The sequence below is a fragment of the Mytilus edulis genome, chromosome 11, assembly GCF_963676685.1.
Source record: "Mytilus edulis chromosome 11, xbMytEdul2.2, whole genome shotgun sequence".
NCBI lineage: Eukaryota > Metazoa > Mollusca > Bivalvia > Mytilida > Mytilidae > Mytilus > Mytilus edulis.
In genome coordinates, this window is record NC_092354.1 from 17,417,402 (window position 1) to 17,432,989 (window position 15,588).

At 35.1% G+C, this 15,588-nt stretch overlaps 1 protein-coding gene across 1 annotated transcript in view; it reads right to left on the reverse strand.

Moving 5' to 3' along the window:
• Window positions 1-5,883, reverse strand: part of LOC139494042 (zinc finger protein 585A-like) — an 84,840-nt gene extending 78,957 nt beyond the window's left edge. Inside the window, exon 1 of the mRNA XM_071282208.1 lies at window positions 4,503-5,883. Coding sequence (XP_071138309.1) covers window positions 4,503-5,883 — 1,381 coding nt within the window. The remainder of the gene's footprint in view (window positions 1-4,502) is intronic.
• Between the last annotated feature and the right edge of the window lie 9,705 nt (window positions 5,884-15,588).

Here is a 15,588-nt window from a genome sequence, read left to right on the forward strand (position 1 = left end):
GATCGGATGTTTTTGTACATATCGGCTTCTCTGTCTTCCTCCAACACTTAATAAAATTGAGAATGGAAATAGGGAATGTGTCAAAGAGACACCAACTAGTTAGTAATAGTCGTTGGTCGCTGTCTATCATATACGATATGGGTTTTGTCCAATGATTGACCGGTAGTCCGACTTCATAGGCGGACCCGGAGGGGGGGGGGGGGGGGCTAGGATAACGGCCCCCTTACAACTACAGAAGGTCACCGAGGCAATGCAGCAGCGAGAAACCCCTGCACCCGAAGGCATCCTTCAGCTGGCCCCTAAACAAATATCTATACTAGAACAGTAATAATGGACTCCATACTAAACTAAAATTAAAAATCACGCAAGAATAACAAAGGCCAAAGGCTCCTGACTTGGGACAGGCGCAAACATGCAATAAAAACTAAAAACTGGATCAATAATCTGACATTCAATATGGAGCCTAGATTTCGTTAACCCGATTAATCCAGTCGTAATATTACGATCACCACAATCACTCCTCTGGTGGACAATGACTGTTAGGAGGCGCTCTTATTATTCGAGTTAAGATTTTGTGAAGTTCTATTTAAGACACCGGTTTATAAACGTCTGAGAAATCATAAAAAAACTTTCTAGACCGATTTGCTTATTCTTCATTAGAAGCAGTCTGAGAAACAACTCACGGTTTTTGGTGGGGTTCATTTAGACAAGTCTCTAGTTTTCTAGTTTGTATTTTGTGGATACATCACCAAGAGCCTCTATCATTATATATATATATATATATTTTTTTTTATACATACAAGTTATTGATTTCAACTTCATTTACATGTAGAAAACACGACATAACCCATTTTACACTACAAATAGTAAACAGATGAAATAGTGTCAACTGTGACAGTTCTTCCCTTGTTCTTCTGTTCTTCTCCGTGAAATAAGTTTCTTCTGTTTTTCGTGTTTTTTTTCTCGTGATAAATTTCTCCTGTTCTTTTTCGCGCGATTTTATGACACCAGCGATAAGTTTCTCCTGTTCTACTGTGTTCCTCGTTGTAAGTATCTCGTGTCATACTGTTATCCCCTTCGATATACGTTTTTCCTGTCACCTAGTATTCAACTTGTGACAAGTGTCTCCTGTTCTACTATTTTCTCCACGCGTTCAATTTTCTTGTCATATGGTTCTTTTCCTCGTGATAAGTGTTTCCTGTTCTGTCGTTTCTGCTAGTGATAAGTAGTCATTGTTCTACTCTTTTTCTAATTGTAATATGTTGGAAGCTGTTCTTATCCGATGATTAAGTTTCGTGTTTTTTTTTAAAACTATTTTTCCTCGTGATACGATTTCGTTCTATATGTTTTAATGTGCTACTCTTCTTCTCATAACAAGTATTCTTAAACTCTTCTAGTGATATTTTTTTATCAAATCTTCTCCGGGTCCCCGTGATAAGTTTTCAACCATTCACCTTCCCGTGATAAGTTTTCACCCATTCATTTTCCCGTGATAAGTTTCATCCATTCTTCTCCCCGTGATAGGTTTTCACCCATTCTTCTCCCCCTGATAAGTTTTCACCCATTCATCTTCCCGTGATAAGTTTTCATCCATTCTTCTTCCCGTGATTAGTTTTCATCCATTCTTCTTCCCGTGATAAGTTTTCATCCATTCATCTTCCCGTGATAAGTTTTCATCCATTCTTCTCCCCGTGATAGGTTTTCATTCATTCTTCTTCCCGTGATAAGTTTTCATCCATTCTTCTCCTCGTGATAAGTTTTCGTCCATTCTTCTCCCCGTGATAAGTGTTCATCCATTCTTCTTCCCGTGATAAGTTTACGTCATTTTTTCTCCCTGTGATACATTGTGTTCTCCCCATGATAATTTTTCTGTTGTGTTCTCCCCATGATAAGTTTTCTGTTGTGTACTCCCCTTGATAAGTTTTCTATTGTGATCTCCCCATGATAAGTTTCCTATTGTGTTCTCCCCATGAAGTTTTCTTTTGTGTTCTCCCCTTGATAAGTTTTCTGTTGTGTTCTTCCCATGGTAAGTTTTCTTTTGTGTTTTCCTCGTGATACGTTTTCTGTTGTGTACTCCCCTTGATAAGTTTTTTATTGTGATCTCCCCATGATAAGTTTCCTATTGTGTTCTCCTCATGATAAGTTTTCTGTTGTGTTCTCCCCATGATAAGTTTTCTATTGTGATCTCCCCATGATAAGTTTCCTATTGTGTTCTCCCCATGATAAGTTTTCTGTTGTGTTCTCCCCATGATAAGTTTCCTATTGTGTTCTCCCCATGATAAGTTTTCTATTGTGTTCTCCCCATGATAAGTTTCCTATTGTGTTCTCCCCATGAAAAGTTTTCTGTTGTGTTCTCCCCATGAACAGTTTTTTATTGTGTTCTTCTCATAGTAATTTTTCTATTGTGTTCTCCTCATGGTAAGTTTTCTATTGTGTTCTCCTCATGATAAGTTTTCTATTGTGTACTCCCAATGATACGTTTTCTGATATGTTCTCCCCATGATAAGTTTTCTATTGTATTCTCCTCATGGTAAGTTTTCTATTGTTTTCTCCTCGATAAGTTTTCTGTTGTGTACTCCCCATAATAAGTTTTCTATTGTGTTCTTTTCATGGTAAGTTTTCTATTGTGTTCTCCTCATGATAAATTACCTATTGTGTTCTCCCCATCATAAGTTTCCTATTGAGTTCTCCCCATGATAAGTTTTCTATTTTGTTCTCCTCATGATAAGTTTCCTATTGTTTACTCTCCTCGATAAATTTTCTGTTGTGTACTCCCCTTGATAAGTTTCCAATTGTGTTCTCCCCATGATAAGTTTTATGTTGTGTTCTCACCATGATACGTTTTCTTTTGTGTTCTCCCCTTGATAAGTTTTCTGTTGTGTTCTCCCCATGATAAGTTTCTTATTGTGCTCACCCCATGATACGTTTTCTATTTTGTTCTCCTCATGATAAGTTTCCTATTGTGTTCTCCCATGATAAATTTCCTAGTGTGTTCTCCCCATGATAAGTTTTCTATTGTTTTCTCCCCGTGAAAAGTTTTCTATTATGTTCTCCCTGTGGCACGTTTTCTATTGTATTCTCTCATGATAAGTTTTCTATTGTATTCTCCCCTTGATTAGTTTCCTACTGTGTTCTCCCCATGATAAGTTTGCTATTGTGTTCTCCTCATGGTAAGTTTTTTTATTTTGTTCTCCCTGTGGCACGTTTTCTATGTGATCTCCCATGGTAAGTTTTATATTGTGTTCTCCCTGTGGCACGTTTTCTATGTGATCTCCCATGGTAAGTTTTTTATTGTGTTTTCCCCGTGACAAGTTTTCTATTATGTTCTCCCTGTGGCACGTTTTCTATTGTGTTCTCCCCTTGAAAAGTGTTCTATAATTTTCTCCCCGTGATATCTTTTTCTATTGTGTTCTCTTCATGATATGTTTTCTGTGTATTCTTCGTGTGACCTCGTTTTCTATTGGGTTCTCCCCGTGAAAAGTTTTTCTATTGTGTTTCTCCATGATAGGTTTTCTGTTGTACTCTTCCTGTGACACGTTTTCTACTGTGTTCTACAATAAGGTTTCTAATGTGTTCTTGCCGTGTAAAGTTTTCTTTAATAGTCCCCCCTGTGGCACATTTTCTATTGTGTTCTCCCATGATAAGTTTTATGTTGTGTTCTCCCCGTGATAAGTATTCTAATTATGTTCTCCCCCTGAAAAGTAATCATGGTGTTCCTGTCTTGATAAGTTTCCTATTGTGTTCTCCCCATGATAAGTTTTCTATTATGTTATCCTCGTGATAAGTTTTCTATTGTAATTTCCCTGTGATGAGTTTTCTATTGTGTTCGATTTCTCCTCGTGATAAGTTTTCTATTGTGTTCTCTCCATGACAAGTTTACGTATAATGTGTTGTGTCAATGATAAGGTTTCTGTTGTGATCTCCCAATGATAAGTTTTCTATTGTTCTCCCTGTGAAACGCTTTCTAATGTGTTCTCATCGTGATAAGTTTTCTATTATGATCTCCCCACGATAAGTTTCTATTTTGTTCTCCCCATGATAAGTTATCTATTAAGTTCTCCTCGTGAAAAGTTTTCTGTTGTATTCTCCCCCTGTTCTTCTTTTTAAGATAAATAATCTACGATCTTGTCGTTGTAATAATCTACTTTTCTTAAGGTCGTAGACAGTGTTCTCCTTGAACATGAACATCACTCATCAACCTTCATATTATGTTGTCATGGGAATTTGTTCATAAACATGTGACTTCACCATTTTTCTTATGCATCCTAGTTTTGAGTTTTACTATAATTGTCATCTGTACGTTTTCTCGTGTGATTATCAACTACAAGGCCGAATAAAGGCTTTATCATATACATCACAGGAACGGGGTTAATCACCTTCATGTGTTCTCATGTGACTCTGTAAATCGCCAAGTCGACTGAACCCTTTACCGCATACGTCACAGTCATGAGGTTGTTCACCTGTGTGTATTCTCAAGTGATCCTGTAAAGAATGAAGGTGACTAAACCCTTTACCGCATACGTCACAATCATGAGGTTTTTCACCTGTGTGTATTCTCATGTGACTCTGTAAATCGCCAAGTCGACTGAACCCTTTACCGCATACGTCACAGTCATGAGGTTTTTCACCAGTGTGTATTCTCATGTGATCCTGTAAAGAATGAGGTTGACTAAACCCTTTACCGCATACGTCACAATCATGAGGTTTTTCACCTGTGTGTATTCTCATGTGACTCTGTAAATGTCCAAGCTGACCAAACCCTTTATCACATACATTGCAGACATGAGGTTTATCACCTGAATGTGTTAGCATATGAATTTGCAAATTACGATTAAGACTAAACCGTTTATCACATACATTACATGCATAAACGTTTTCACCTGTATGGGTGCGCATGTGAAACTGTAAATGTTGCGGCCAAGAAAAACATTTCGCACAAACACTACACGTATAAGATTTATCTCCAGTATGTGTTCTCATGTGTCTCTTTAAGTAAATACTTTGACTAAATGATTTAGCACATACATCACATTTATGACATTTTTCACTAGCATGTGTTTTCATGTGTCTCGTTAGGTAATTTCTTTGAGTAAATTCTTTAGCACATACATTACATTTATGACATTTTTCACCAGTATGTATTTTCATGTGTGTCGTTAGGTAACATTTTCGAGTAAATTCTTTGGCACAAGCTTCGCATTTATGACATTGTGAACCAGTATGTGTTCTCATGTGATTCTTTAGGAAATTTCTTTGAGTAAATTCTTTAGCACATACATCACATTTATAACATTGTTCACCAGTATGTGTTTTCATGTGTCTCGTTAGAACACTTCTTTGAGTAAATTCTTTAGCACATACATTACATTTATGACATTTTTCACCAGTATGTATTTTAATGTGTGTCGTTAGGTAACATTTTCGAGCAAATTCTTTGGCACAAACTTCGCATTTATGACATTGTGAACCAGTATGTGTTCTCATGTGAGTCGTTAGGTCATTTTTTTGAGTAAATTCTTTAGCACATACATCACATTTATGACATTGTGCACCAGTATGTGTTCTCATGTGTCTCTTTAAGTAAATACTTTGACTAAATGTTTTAGCACACACATCACATTTATGCGATTTTTCACTAGTATGTGTTTTCAGGTGAATCTTTAGGTAATTTCTTTGAGAAAATTCTTTAGCACAAACATCACATTTATGATATTGTTCACCAGTATGTATTCTCATGTGTCTCTTTAGGTAATTTTCTTTGGTAAATTCTTTAGCACAAACATCAAATTTATGACATTCAACAACAGTACAATCATCCTGTTGTCCAAAACCTGTCTCTGTGGTATCATTTTGATTAATCACCTTATCCTCCACCATATTCATCCTAATTATGAACGTTATCTTCAGAATGTGTCTTCTGTGACTCTATAAGGAGCAAGAGGAAAAAAGGTTAATGAAAAAACCAGGAATCAGTCCTATACTAATGGTTTGTGTAAAATACCGGCTTGTAAAGTTATCTAATGAGTACTCTATAAAAGCTATACAAGATGTCTAAACCAATAATCCATTTGCCAATTACCGATTTGATTCTGTTATTGGTCCGAGACCACAATTGTCGTCCCTTGATTTTCGTTGATTTTCGTTGTTCATAGTCCCTAGTGTTGACAGTTGGTTACTTGTCATTAATTTTTATACCCCTTCCAAATTTATTTCTCCATGTTTAATGCCTCAAATTGCAAGTAGGGAGGTGAAATTACACTGTAAAAATATTTGGGTACAGAATTGTAAAGGAAAGTAGTGATTTGGTCCAGCTGAAAAAGGTTGAAAATTAGTACTTTGGAAGCTGTCAAAAGATTTCAAGACGCCCTTAACATAAAATTTTCCATATTTTGAGTTAGAGGCGATGAAGTTTTCTATAATTTTGATATAATTTGTCCCAACAGTAGTACAACACACTGTAAAAGTTTCTTTGAGAAAGCGCAGGTGGGATTTTTTTTATTTTCATTTATGTTCTAAAAGAAATGCACTACGAAATAATTGTGTTCTCGGACCTATTACACATTTTTTAAATAAATTACTTCCCTTTGTCAATCGTAAACTGTTTCTATAGCGGACAAATAGCTTTTGCCAATGCAAAACATGATAAGTTGAAAGTGATGTATCGGCGGTTTCGTCCAATTTTGCATGAAAAATAACCTTTGGTGACAAAAGTATTTAGCTAAACAAAAACAAATTAATGTAATTCAAAGATTTGAAAAACTTAAAGGATACGCACATTACGCACAGGTAAATTTGCTCTTTCCCCTAGCTCTCCAGTAAAAATGTATGTCCCTCACAAGGGGCAACAACAAAAAGGGACCTCTAATTATAGGGACAACTACGGGAATTGGCAAATAGTGTAATCATTTTGTTTATTATCTTTGGTTACATCTTCTGACATTAGACTCGGACTTCACTTGAACTGAATTTTAATGTGCGTATTGTTATGCGTTTTCTGCATTGGCTAGGGGTATAGGGGAGGGTTGAGATCTCATAAACATGTTTAATCCCGCCGCATTTATGCGCTTGTCCTAAGTCAGGAGTCTCTGGCCTTTATTAGTCTTGTATTATTTTTAATTTTAGTTCTTGTGTACAATTTGGAGTTTAGTATGGCGTTTATTATCACTGAAGCTGAAGGACACCTATGGGTGCGGGAATTTCTCGCTGCATTGAAGACCTGTTGGTGACCTTCTGCTGTTGTCTGCTCTATGGTCGGGTTGTTTTATACATTTTTTTTGTGTGCATATTTTCAAGACTTTTTTTTATGTTTAACCCTTATTGACAAAATCACCAAATTTTGGAATGACGACCGACTACTGAGTGAAAACTCGGCTGGTTTTATACTTAACGATTGTTGTTTTCCTTCGCATTTCAAGTATGGTTTCTTGTGAAACACATTCTGATGAATAGTAAAAAAAGAAAAAAAAAAAATTTCAAAAGAATCAAACGAGAACATTAGGATATAGAAACTTGATGTACAAATGTTGCTATGCGATACATTCCTGGAGTACCAACTGCAATTAACAACTGGTTTCATACCTTTCAAACAAGTACAAAGTTGGAGAGCACTAAGGACCCAACTTTCAAAAACATTGTACCAAATACGGCTAAGGTAATCAATTCTTGGGATAAGAAAATCCTCATTTTACGAAAAATGTCTATATCTATCCCTTAAATGTGTCTTAATTTTCTCCTTCATTGGAGTAAGATTCGTTTAAGACATTTTTCGTAAAAACTGAGGATTTTCTTAAATATTATGACTCCTACCTGCGTATATTGTCTCTGTATGTCTGTATCTATCTCGTTAAATTATGTCCGTATTTTCTCCTTCATTGGAGAAAAATTCGTTAGACAGTTACAATATTTTGACTCCTATAGTCTATCTATCTGCTCGTGTCATCATGTTCTATGCATGTTAACAACCAATATTTATACACTATATTGAAAATAACATATTCAATGACATGTGAAATTTGTATTAATACTCTCAATAAAAAAATCACCTAGAGCCATAACGGCTTTCACTTTAATTCATATCAAGATAAAAACTAAGTTTAATTCAGTTCAATATGTATATTATTCAATACTAGCTTCTAGCAATGCTCTGATTATGACATTTTATAACCTGTAGCCATGACAGCTTTCACATTAATTGTTATAAAATTATTAAAAAAAAACAATTAAGCAATTAAATTTCATATTTTGTTTAAGTCGTTGTTTTTATTAATTAAGGAAATAATTGATGAACTATTTCTTTAGTGTAGTTTTCACATGGATATGAATCATATTTTTAATAGATAATATTTTAAATATATATTTTTTATATTTTTTTTTATATAACTGTTGATGTGCTACATATTTTTGTTTCGTTCATTTTTTAGAACAGAAATAAATAGTAAAATGCTTGGCCTCACTCCCTATGAATTTTACTAGCCCTTTTCTGGATCCGTAAAGGGTCAGTAGCAAACCATATAACTTATAGAATGCGAAACAAAAATGAAAGATGCTCTGTTCATAATAATATAGGGTTATCATGCGTGTAGCTACGTTTACGTCAAAACGCCCGGGCGTACACTTGAATTTTGAAAATAAAATAAATAATCGACATAGAATAAGAAAAACTAGTCAAAAGCACATCAGCCTTGTGCTTCTTTTTTAATGGATTGTAGTTTTGAATAAAAGGGACTAAATTTACTCAAATAGATCATTTAATATATTTGTTCGAATCTTTTGTAAAAGTCTGAATCCACTATGAATTCTACGTACTTTTCTTATAAATATAGCAATTCACTATCTTCTCAGATTCGATATGCTGTTTATATTTTTGTCGAGCCTGTGATTTATGTCCCAAAAACGAGACAAAGCGGCGTCAATATTTAGGTTCCGAATGTGGATAAAGTCTTTTGAATGAATCTCCGTGAAATTTTACGAAAGTTGTACAGAAACTGTTTATGATCAAAAGAGTATTCAGAGCAATATAATAATGCAATTATATCTTTAATTTCCCCGCATTTTAAGGACAAAATGTATTTCTTTCTGCAATTAATAAGTGGTCGAAGTTTGGGCTTACATTTTGTTATTTCTCAATTACATTAACTACTTGTCGAACCTTCATCGAAATTTATGAAAATGCCGAAGAAGCTTTTTCTATGACTAATGTCTAAAGCTAAAATTTTGAAAGCATTTGGTTTCGTTCATTTTTCTGTTCTTTTCTGATAGACAGATACCCACCCGGACTCTTCTTTACGCAATTAATTGTTTTACATGCTCAATTTATAAACCTTCATAGATTGTCGTGAAATATTCCAGATCAAGAAAAAAATATCAAAAGAAAATTTTAATTTTTAAAAAAAATCCCTTTAAAGGAATGATAAATTGATTCACTTTTTGTGGGAAGAAATCCTAGGTGTTCCAGATTTTTTTTATATTGCACCTCTTAGAAATATTTTTTTTCCCGTGTTCATAAAAATCTGCTTTTGTTGATTGTATGCTCACTCACGACACCCTTTTAAACTTATTTAAAAGTAATATTGGTTTGGACGTTTTCTCTAAAACCAACGACCATTAAGCTAGCTTCCAGTTTAACACCATGAATAAGTTAACATATTACAAAATTTAACAAAAAAAAAAAACATTTAGATTCAAAAGGTATGTTGTTATCAATGATTTTTTACTGACAGGAATAGTTAACTTATGGTATCTCATTCTCGATAGCTATCGGGGGCTTCGTCCCTTTCGAACCAACTACCAGCAGGTGCTTTAACATTGAGCGGTTTTCACCCCTCATATTCCTCGCCAAGGTTCGGGCGTACACGTAAAAATGACCCAGCTACGCCACTGGTTATTGCATGAATATTGGGGGAATTTTGTCCCGAGTAGAATTTTATATTGCACGAACTTGCGAGTGCAATATATGTTCTACGAGGGACAATATTCCCCTATATTCATGCAATAACCCTTTTATTGTATAGCAATATAATATTTGAAAGTAAAAATAGGTTTAAACTAAGATTTTTACGTTGATGACGTCATAATTTTGAAGATTTATTGCACTAGTGCAATTTTGGAATTTATTGCACGCTAACTTAGGTTGCTTTCTGTGGGAAGTTTTATATTGCTATGCAATAACATATACTATAAAGTGTCTTGGTTATGTATAATCTGGTTTTTTAATGTTCTGAATGAAGCGACAGCGTAATTCTTGAAGCGAATGTTTTTTTCCGAATTTTTTTTCGGAAATTCCCCAGCATGCACTTCCAGTGTTTTTATATTTTGTAGTTAATCTTAAAATCTTTCAAAGACGCTTTCAGATATTTGAATTTAAATAACAAGATCAATAGTTAAAAGTACGCGAACATTTCTCTTCATTAATTATGAAATAGCCGTTTGTAACAATGAAATAAAGTAAAAAAAAGGTATCTTTCTGTGAGTTATCTATCAGACTTCCTATTCATGACATGCTCACGTTGCAGGAAACTACATGGATGAAATTTGAAAAAAATAGGCAGGACAGGAGTTTTGAGTAAAAAAAAAGGCAGGATGAGCAACTTGGTAAAAAAAAAGGCAGGATGACAATTTGTGTAAAAAAAGTCAGGATAACTAGTAAAAAAAAAGGCAGGACTGAATAGAGTAAAAAATAAAACGGCAGGACAGAGATTACATTTAAAAAAAAAAAGCAGGACAAAATTTTTCATCCTAGCCCCCCCCCCCATAAAAATCAAATGGTAGCTCCCTTATAATTTGTGTACAAAACTATTACACATCATTTATTAACCGAATGTCCTCCTTTTTCCCAATGTTTTATATAAGTCATTATTATGTATTTCCTCATTTTAGGCCCGAATAAAGCATACGTAAAAATATCTTGTAAACCTGCCTTTCTTTCTATTAGTCATGCATTAGGACCCTCAGTAGCCAAGTAGTCAAAGTTTATATGACTTTAAGTGTTCGAACATAGCGAATTGTACTGTGGGTGTGTTCGAACAAAGTACATTGTAGTGTAAATGTGTTCGAACATGTAGATGTGTTCGAACATAGCACATTGTACTGTAGTAGATGTTTTCGAACATAGAACATTATACTGTAGATGTGTTCGAACATAGAAAATTATACTGTAGATGTGTTCGAACATAGAACATTATACTTTAAGTGTTCGAACATAGCGAATTGTTCTGTGGGTGTGTTCGAACAAAGTACATTGTAGTGTAAATGTGTTCGAACATGAAGATGTGTTCGAACATAGCACATTGTACTGTAGATGTTTTCGAACATAGAACATTATACTTTAAGTGTTCGAACATAGCGAATTGTTCTGTGGGCGTGTTCGAACAAAGTACATTGTAGTGTTAATGTGTTCGAACATGTAGATGTGTTCGAACATAGCACATTGTACTGTAGATGTGTTCGAACATAGAACATTATACTGTAGATGTGTTCGAACATAGAACATTGTACTGTAGATGTTTTCGAACATAGAACATCATACTTTAAGTGTTCGAACATAGCGAATTGTTCTGTGGGCGTGTTCGAACAAAGTACATTGTAGTGTAAATGTGTTCGAACATGTAGATGTGTTCGAACATAGCACATTGTATTGTAGATGTGTTCGAACATAGAACATTATACTATAGATGTGTTCGAACATAGAACATTGTACTGTAGATGTTTTCGAACATAGAACATTATACTTTAAGTGTTCGAACATAGCGAATTGTTCTGTGGGCGTGTTCGAACAAAGTACATTGTAGTGTAAATGTGTTCGAACATGTAGATGTGTTCGAACATAGCACATTGTACTGTGGATGTTTTCGTACATAGCACATTGTACTCTGGATGTGTTCGAACATAGAACATTATACTGTAGATGTGTTTGAACATAGAACATTATACTGTAGATGTGTTCGAACATAGAACATTGTACTGAAGATGTTTTCGAACATAGAACATTATACTTTAAGTGTTCGAACATAGCGAATTGTTCTGTGGGTGTGTTCGAACAAAGTACATTGTAGTGTAAATGTGTTCGAACATGTAGATGTGTTCGAACATAGCACATTGTACTGTAGATGTTTTCGAACATAGAACATTATACTTTAAGTGTTCGAACATAGCGAATTGTTCTATGGGTGTGTTCGAACAAAGTACATTGTAGTGTAGATGTTTTCAAACATAGTACATTGTACTGTGGATGAGTTCGAACATAGCACATTTTATTGTAGATGTGTTCGAATCATATCTTAACACTTAAAAGTGGCCACCATGATAAAGCCAAGATTGCTGAAAGATGCATTAAACACCAACAATCAATCAATCATCTGATATACGATACGGAGCCTCGATATGGAGACTAGATTTCGTGTAGTTCTATTTAAGACACCGGTTCATCAAACGTCTGACAAATCATTAAAAAAACACTTTCTAGATCGATTTGCTTATTCTTCCTTAGAAGCAGTTTGAGAGTCCACTCACGGTTTGTGGTGGAATTCGTGTTGACAAGTCACTAGTTTGTATTTTGTGGAAACATCACCAAGACCCTCTATCATTATACATACATGTACAAGTAATTAATTCAAACTTTATTTACATGTAGAGAACACGACATAACCCATTTTACACTACACACAGTAAACAGATGAAATAGTGTCAACTATGAGAGTTCTTCTCCTGTTCTTCTTTTCTACGTTTTGTTTTCTCATGATGAATTTCTCCTGTTCTTTTTCGTGGGATTTTATGGCGCCGGCGATAGATTTCCTCTGTTCAACTGTGTTTTCCTCGTTGTAAGTGTCTCATGTTATACTGTTATCCCCTTCGATATACGTTTTTCCTGTCACTAGTATTCAACTTGTGACAAGTGTCTCCTGTTCTACTATTTTCTCCACGCGTTTAATTTTCTTGTCATATGGTTCTTCTCCTCGTGATAAGTGTTTCCTGTTCTGTCGTTTCTGCTAGTGATAAGTAGTCATTGTTCTACTCTTTTTCTAATTGTAATATGTTGAAAGCTGTTCTTCTCCGATGATTAAGTTTCGTGTTTTTTTTTACAACTATTTTTCCTCGTGATACCATTTCGTTCTATATGTTTTAATGTGCTACTCTTCTTCTCATAACAAGTATTCGTTAACTCTTCCCTTGATATTTTTTCATCCATTCTTCTCCGGGTCCCCGTGATAAGGTTTCACCCATTCATCTTCCCGTGATCAGTTTTCATCCATTCATCTTCCCGTGATAAGTTTTCATCCATTCTTCTCCCCGTGATAAGTTTTCATCCATTCTTCTCCCCGTGATAAGTTTTCACCCATTCATCTTCCCGTGATAAGTTTTCTACCATTTATCTTCCCGTGATAAGTTTTCTACCATTCTTCTCCCCGTGATAAGTTTTCATCCATTCATCTTATCCGTGATAAGTTGTTATCCATTCTTCTTCCCGTGATAAGTTTTCATCCATTCTTCTCCCCGTGATAGGTTTTCATTCATTCTTCTTCCCGTGATAAGTTTTCATCCATTCTTCTCCTCGTGATAAGTTTTCATCCATTCTTCTCCCCGTGATAAGTGTTCATCCATTCTTCTTCCCGTGATAAGTTTTCGTCATTTTTTTCTCCCTGTGACACATTGTGTTCTCCCCATGATAAGTTTTCTGTTGTGTTCTCCCCATGATAAGTGTTCTGTTGTGTTCTCCCCTTTATAAGTTTTCTATTGTGATCTCCCTATGATAAGATTCCTATTGTGTTCTCCCCATGATAAGTTTTCTTTGGTGTTCTCCCCTTGATAAGTTTTCTGTTGTGTTCTCCCCATGGTAAGTTTTCTTTTGTGTTCTCCTCATGATACGTTTTCTGTCGTAAACTCCCCTTGATAAGTTTTTTTATTGTGATCTCCCCATGATAAGTTTCCTATTGTGTTCTCCTCATGATAAGCTTTCTGTTGTGTTCTCCCCATGATAAATTTTCTGTTGTGTACTCCCCTTGATCAGTTTTCTATTGTGATCTCCCCATGATAAGTTCCCTATTGTGTTCTCCCCATGATAAGTTTTCTATTGTGATCTCCCCATGATAAGTTTACTATTGTGTTCTCCCCATGATAAGTTTTCTGTTGTGTTCTCCCCATGATAAGTTTCCTATTGTGTTCTCCCCATGATAAGTTTTCTGTTGGGTTCTCCCCATGATAAGTTTTCTGTTTTGTTCTCCCCATAATAAGTTTTTTATTGTGTCCTCCTCATGGCAATTTTTCTATTGTGTTCTCCTCATTGTAAGTTTTCTATGGTGTTCTTTTCATGATAAGTTTTCTATTGTGTACTCCCAATGATACGTTTTCTGTTATGTTCTCCCCATGATAAGTTTTCTGTTGTATTCTCCTCATGGTAAGTTTTCTATTGTTTTCTCCTCATGATAAGTTTTCTATTGTGTACTCCCCATGATACGTTTTCTATTGTGTTCTCTTCATGGTAAGTTTTCTTTTGTGTTCTCCCCATGATTAGTTTCCTATTGTGTTCTCCTCATGATAAGTTTTCCTATTGGGTTCTCCCCATGAAATTTTCCTATTGTGTTCTCCTCATGATAAGTTTTCTGTTGGGTTCTCCCCATGATAAGTTTCCTATTGTGTTCTCCTCATGATAAGTTTTCTGTTGTTTTCTCCCCATGATAATTTTCCTATTGTGTTCTCCCCATGATAAGTTTCCTATTGTGTTCTCCCCATGATAGGTTTACTGTTGGGTTCTTCCCATGATAAGTTTTCAATTGTGTTCTCCCCATGATAAGTTTTCTGTTGTGTTCTTCTCATGATAAGTTTTTTATTGTGTTCTCCTCATGGTAATTTTTCTATTGTATTCTCCTCATGATAAGTTTTCTATTGTGTTCTCCCCATGATAAGTTTTCTGTTGTGTTCTCCCCATGATAAGTTTCCTATTGTGTTCTCCCCATGATAAGTTTTCTATTTTGTTCTCCTCATGATAAGTTTTATTTATTGTGTTCTCACCATGATAAATTTCCTATTGTGTTCTCCCCATGATAATTTTTCTATTTTGTTCTCCTCATGATAAGTTTTCTATTGTGTTCTCCTCATGATGAGTTTTCTATTGTGTTCTCCTCATAGTAAGTTTTCTATTGTGTTCTCCCTGTGGCACGTTTTCTATGTGATCTCCCATGGTAAGTTTTCTATTGTTTTCTCCCCGTGAAAAGTTTTCTATTATGTTCTCCCTGTGGCACGATTTCTGTTGTGTACTCCCAATGATAAGTTTTCTGTTGTTTACTCCCCATGATAAGTTTTCTGTTGTGTACTCCCCTTGATAAGTTTCCTATTGTGTTCTCCCCTTGATAAGTTTTCTATTGTGTTCTCCTCATGATAAGTTTTATTTATTTTGTTCTCCCTGTGGCACGTTTTCTATGTGATCTCCCATGGTAAGTTTTTTATTGTGTTCTCCCCGTGACAAGTTTTCTATTATGTTCTCCCTGTGTCACGTTTTCTATTGTGTTCTCCCCTTGAAAAGTGTTCTATAATTTTCTCCCCGTGATGTTTTTCTATTGTGTTCTCTCCATGACATGTTTTCTGATGTATTCTTCG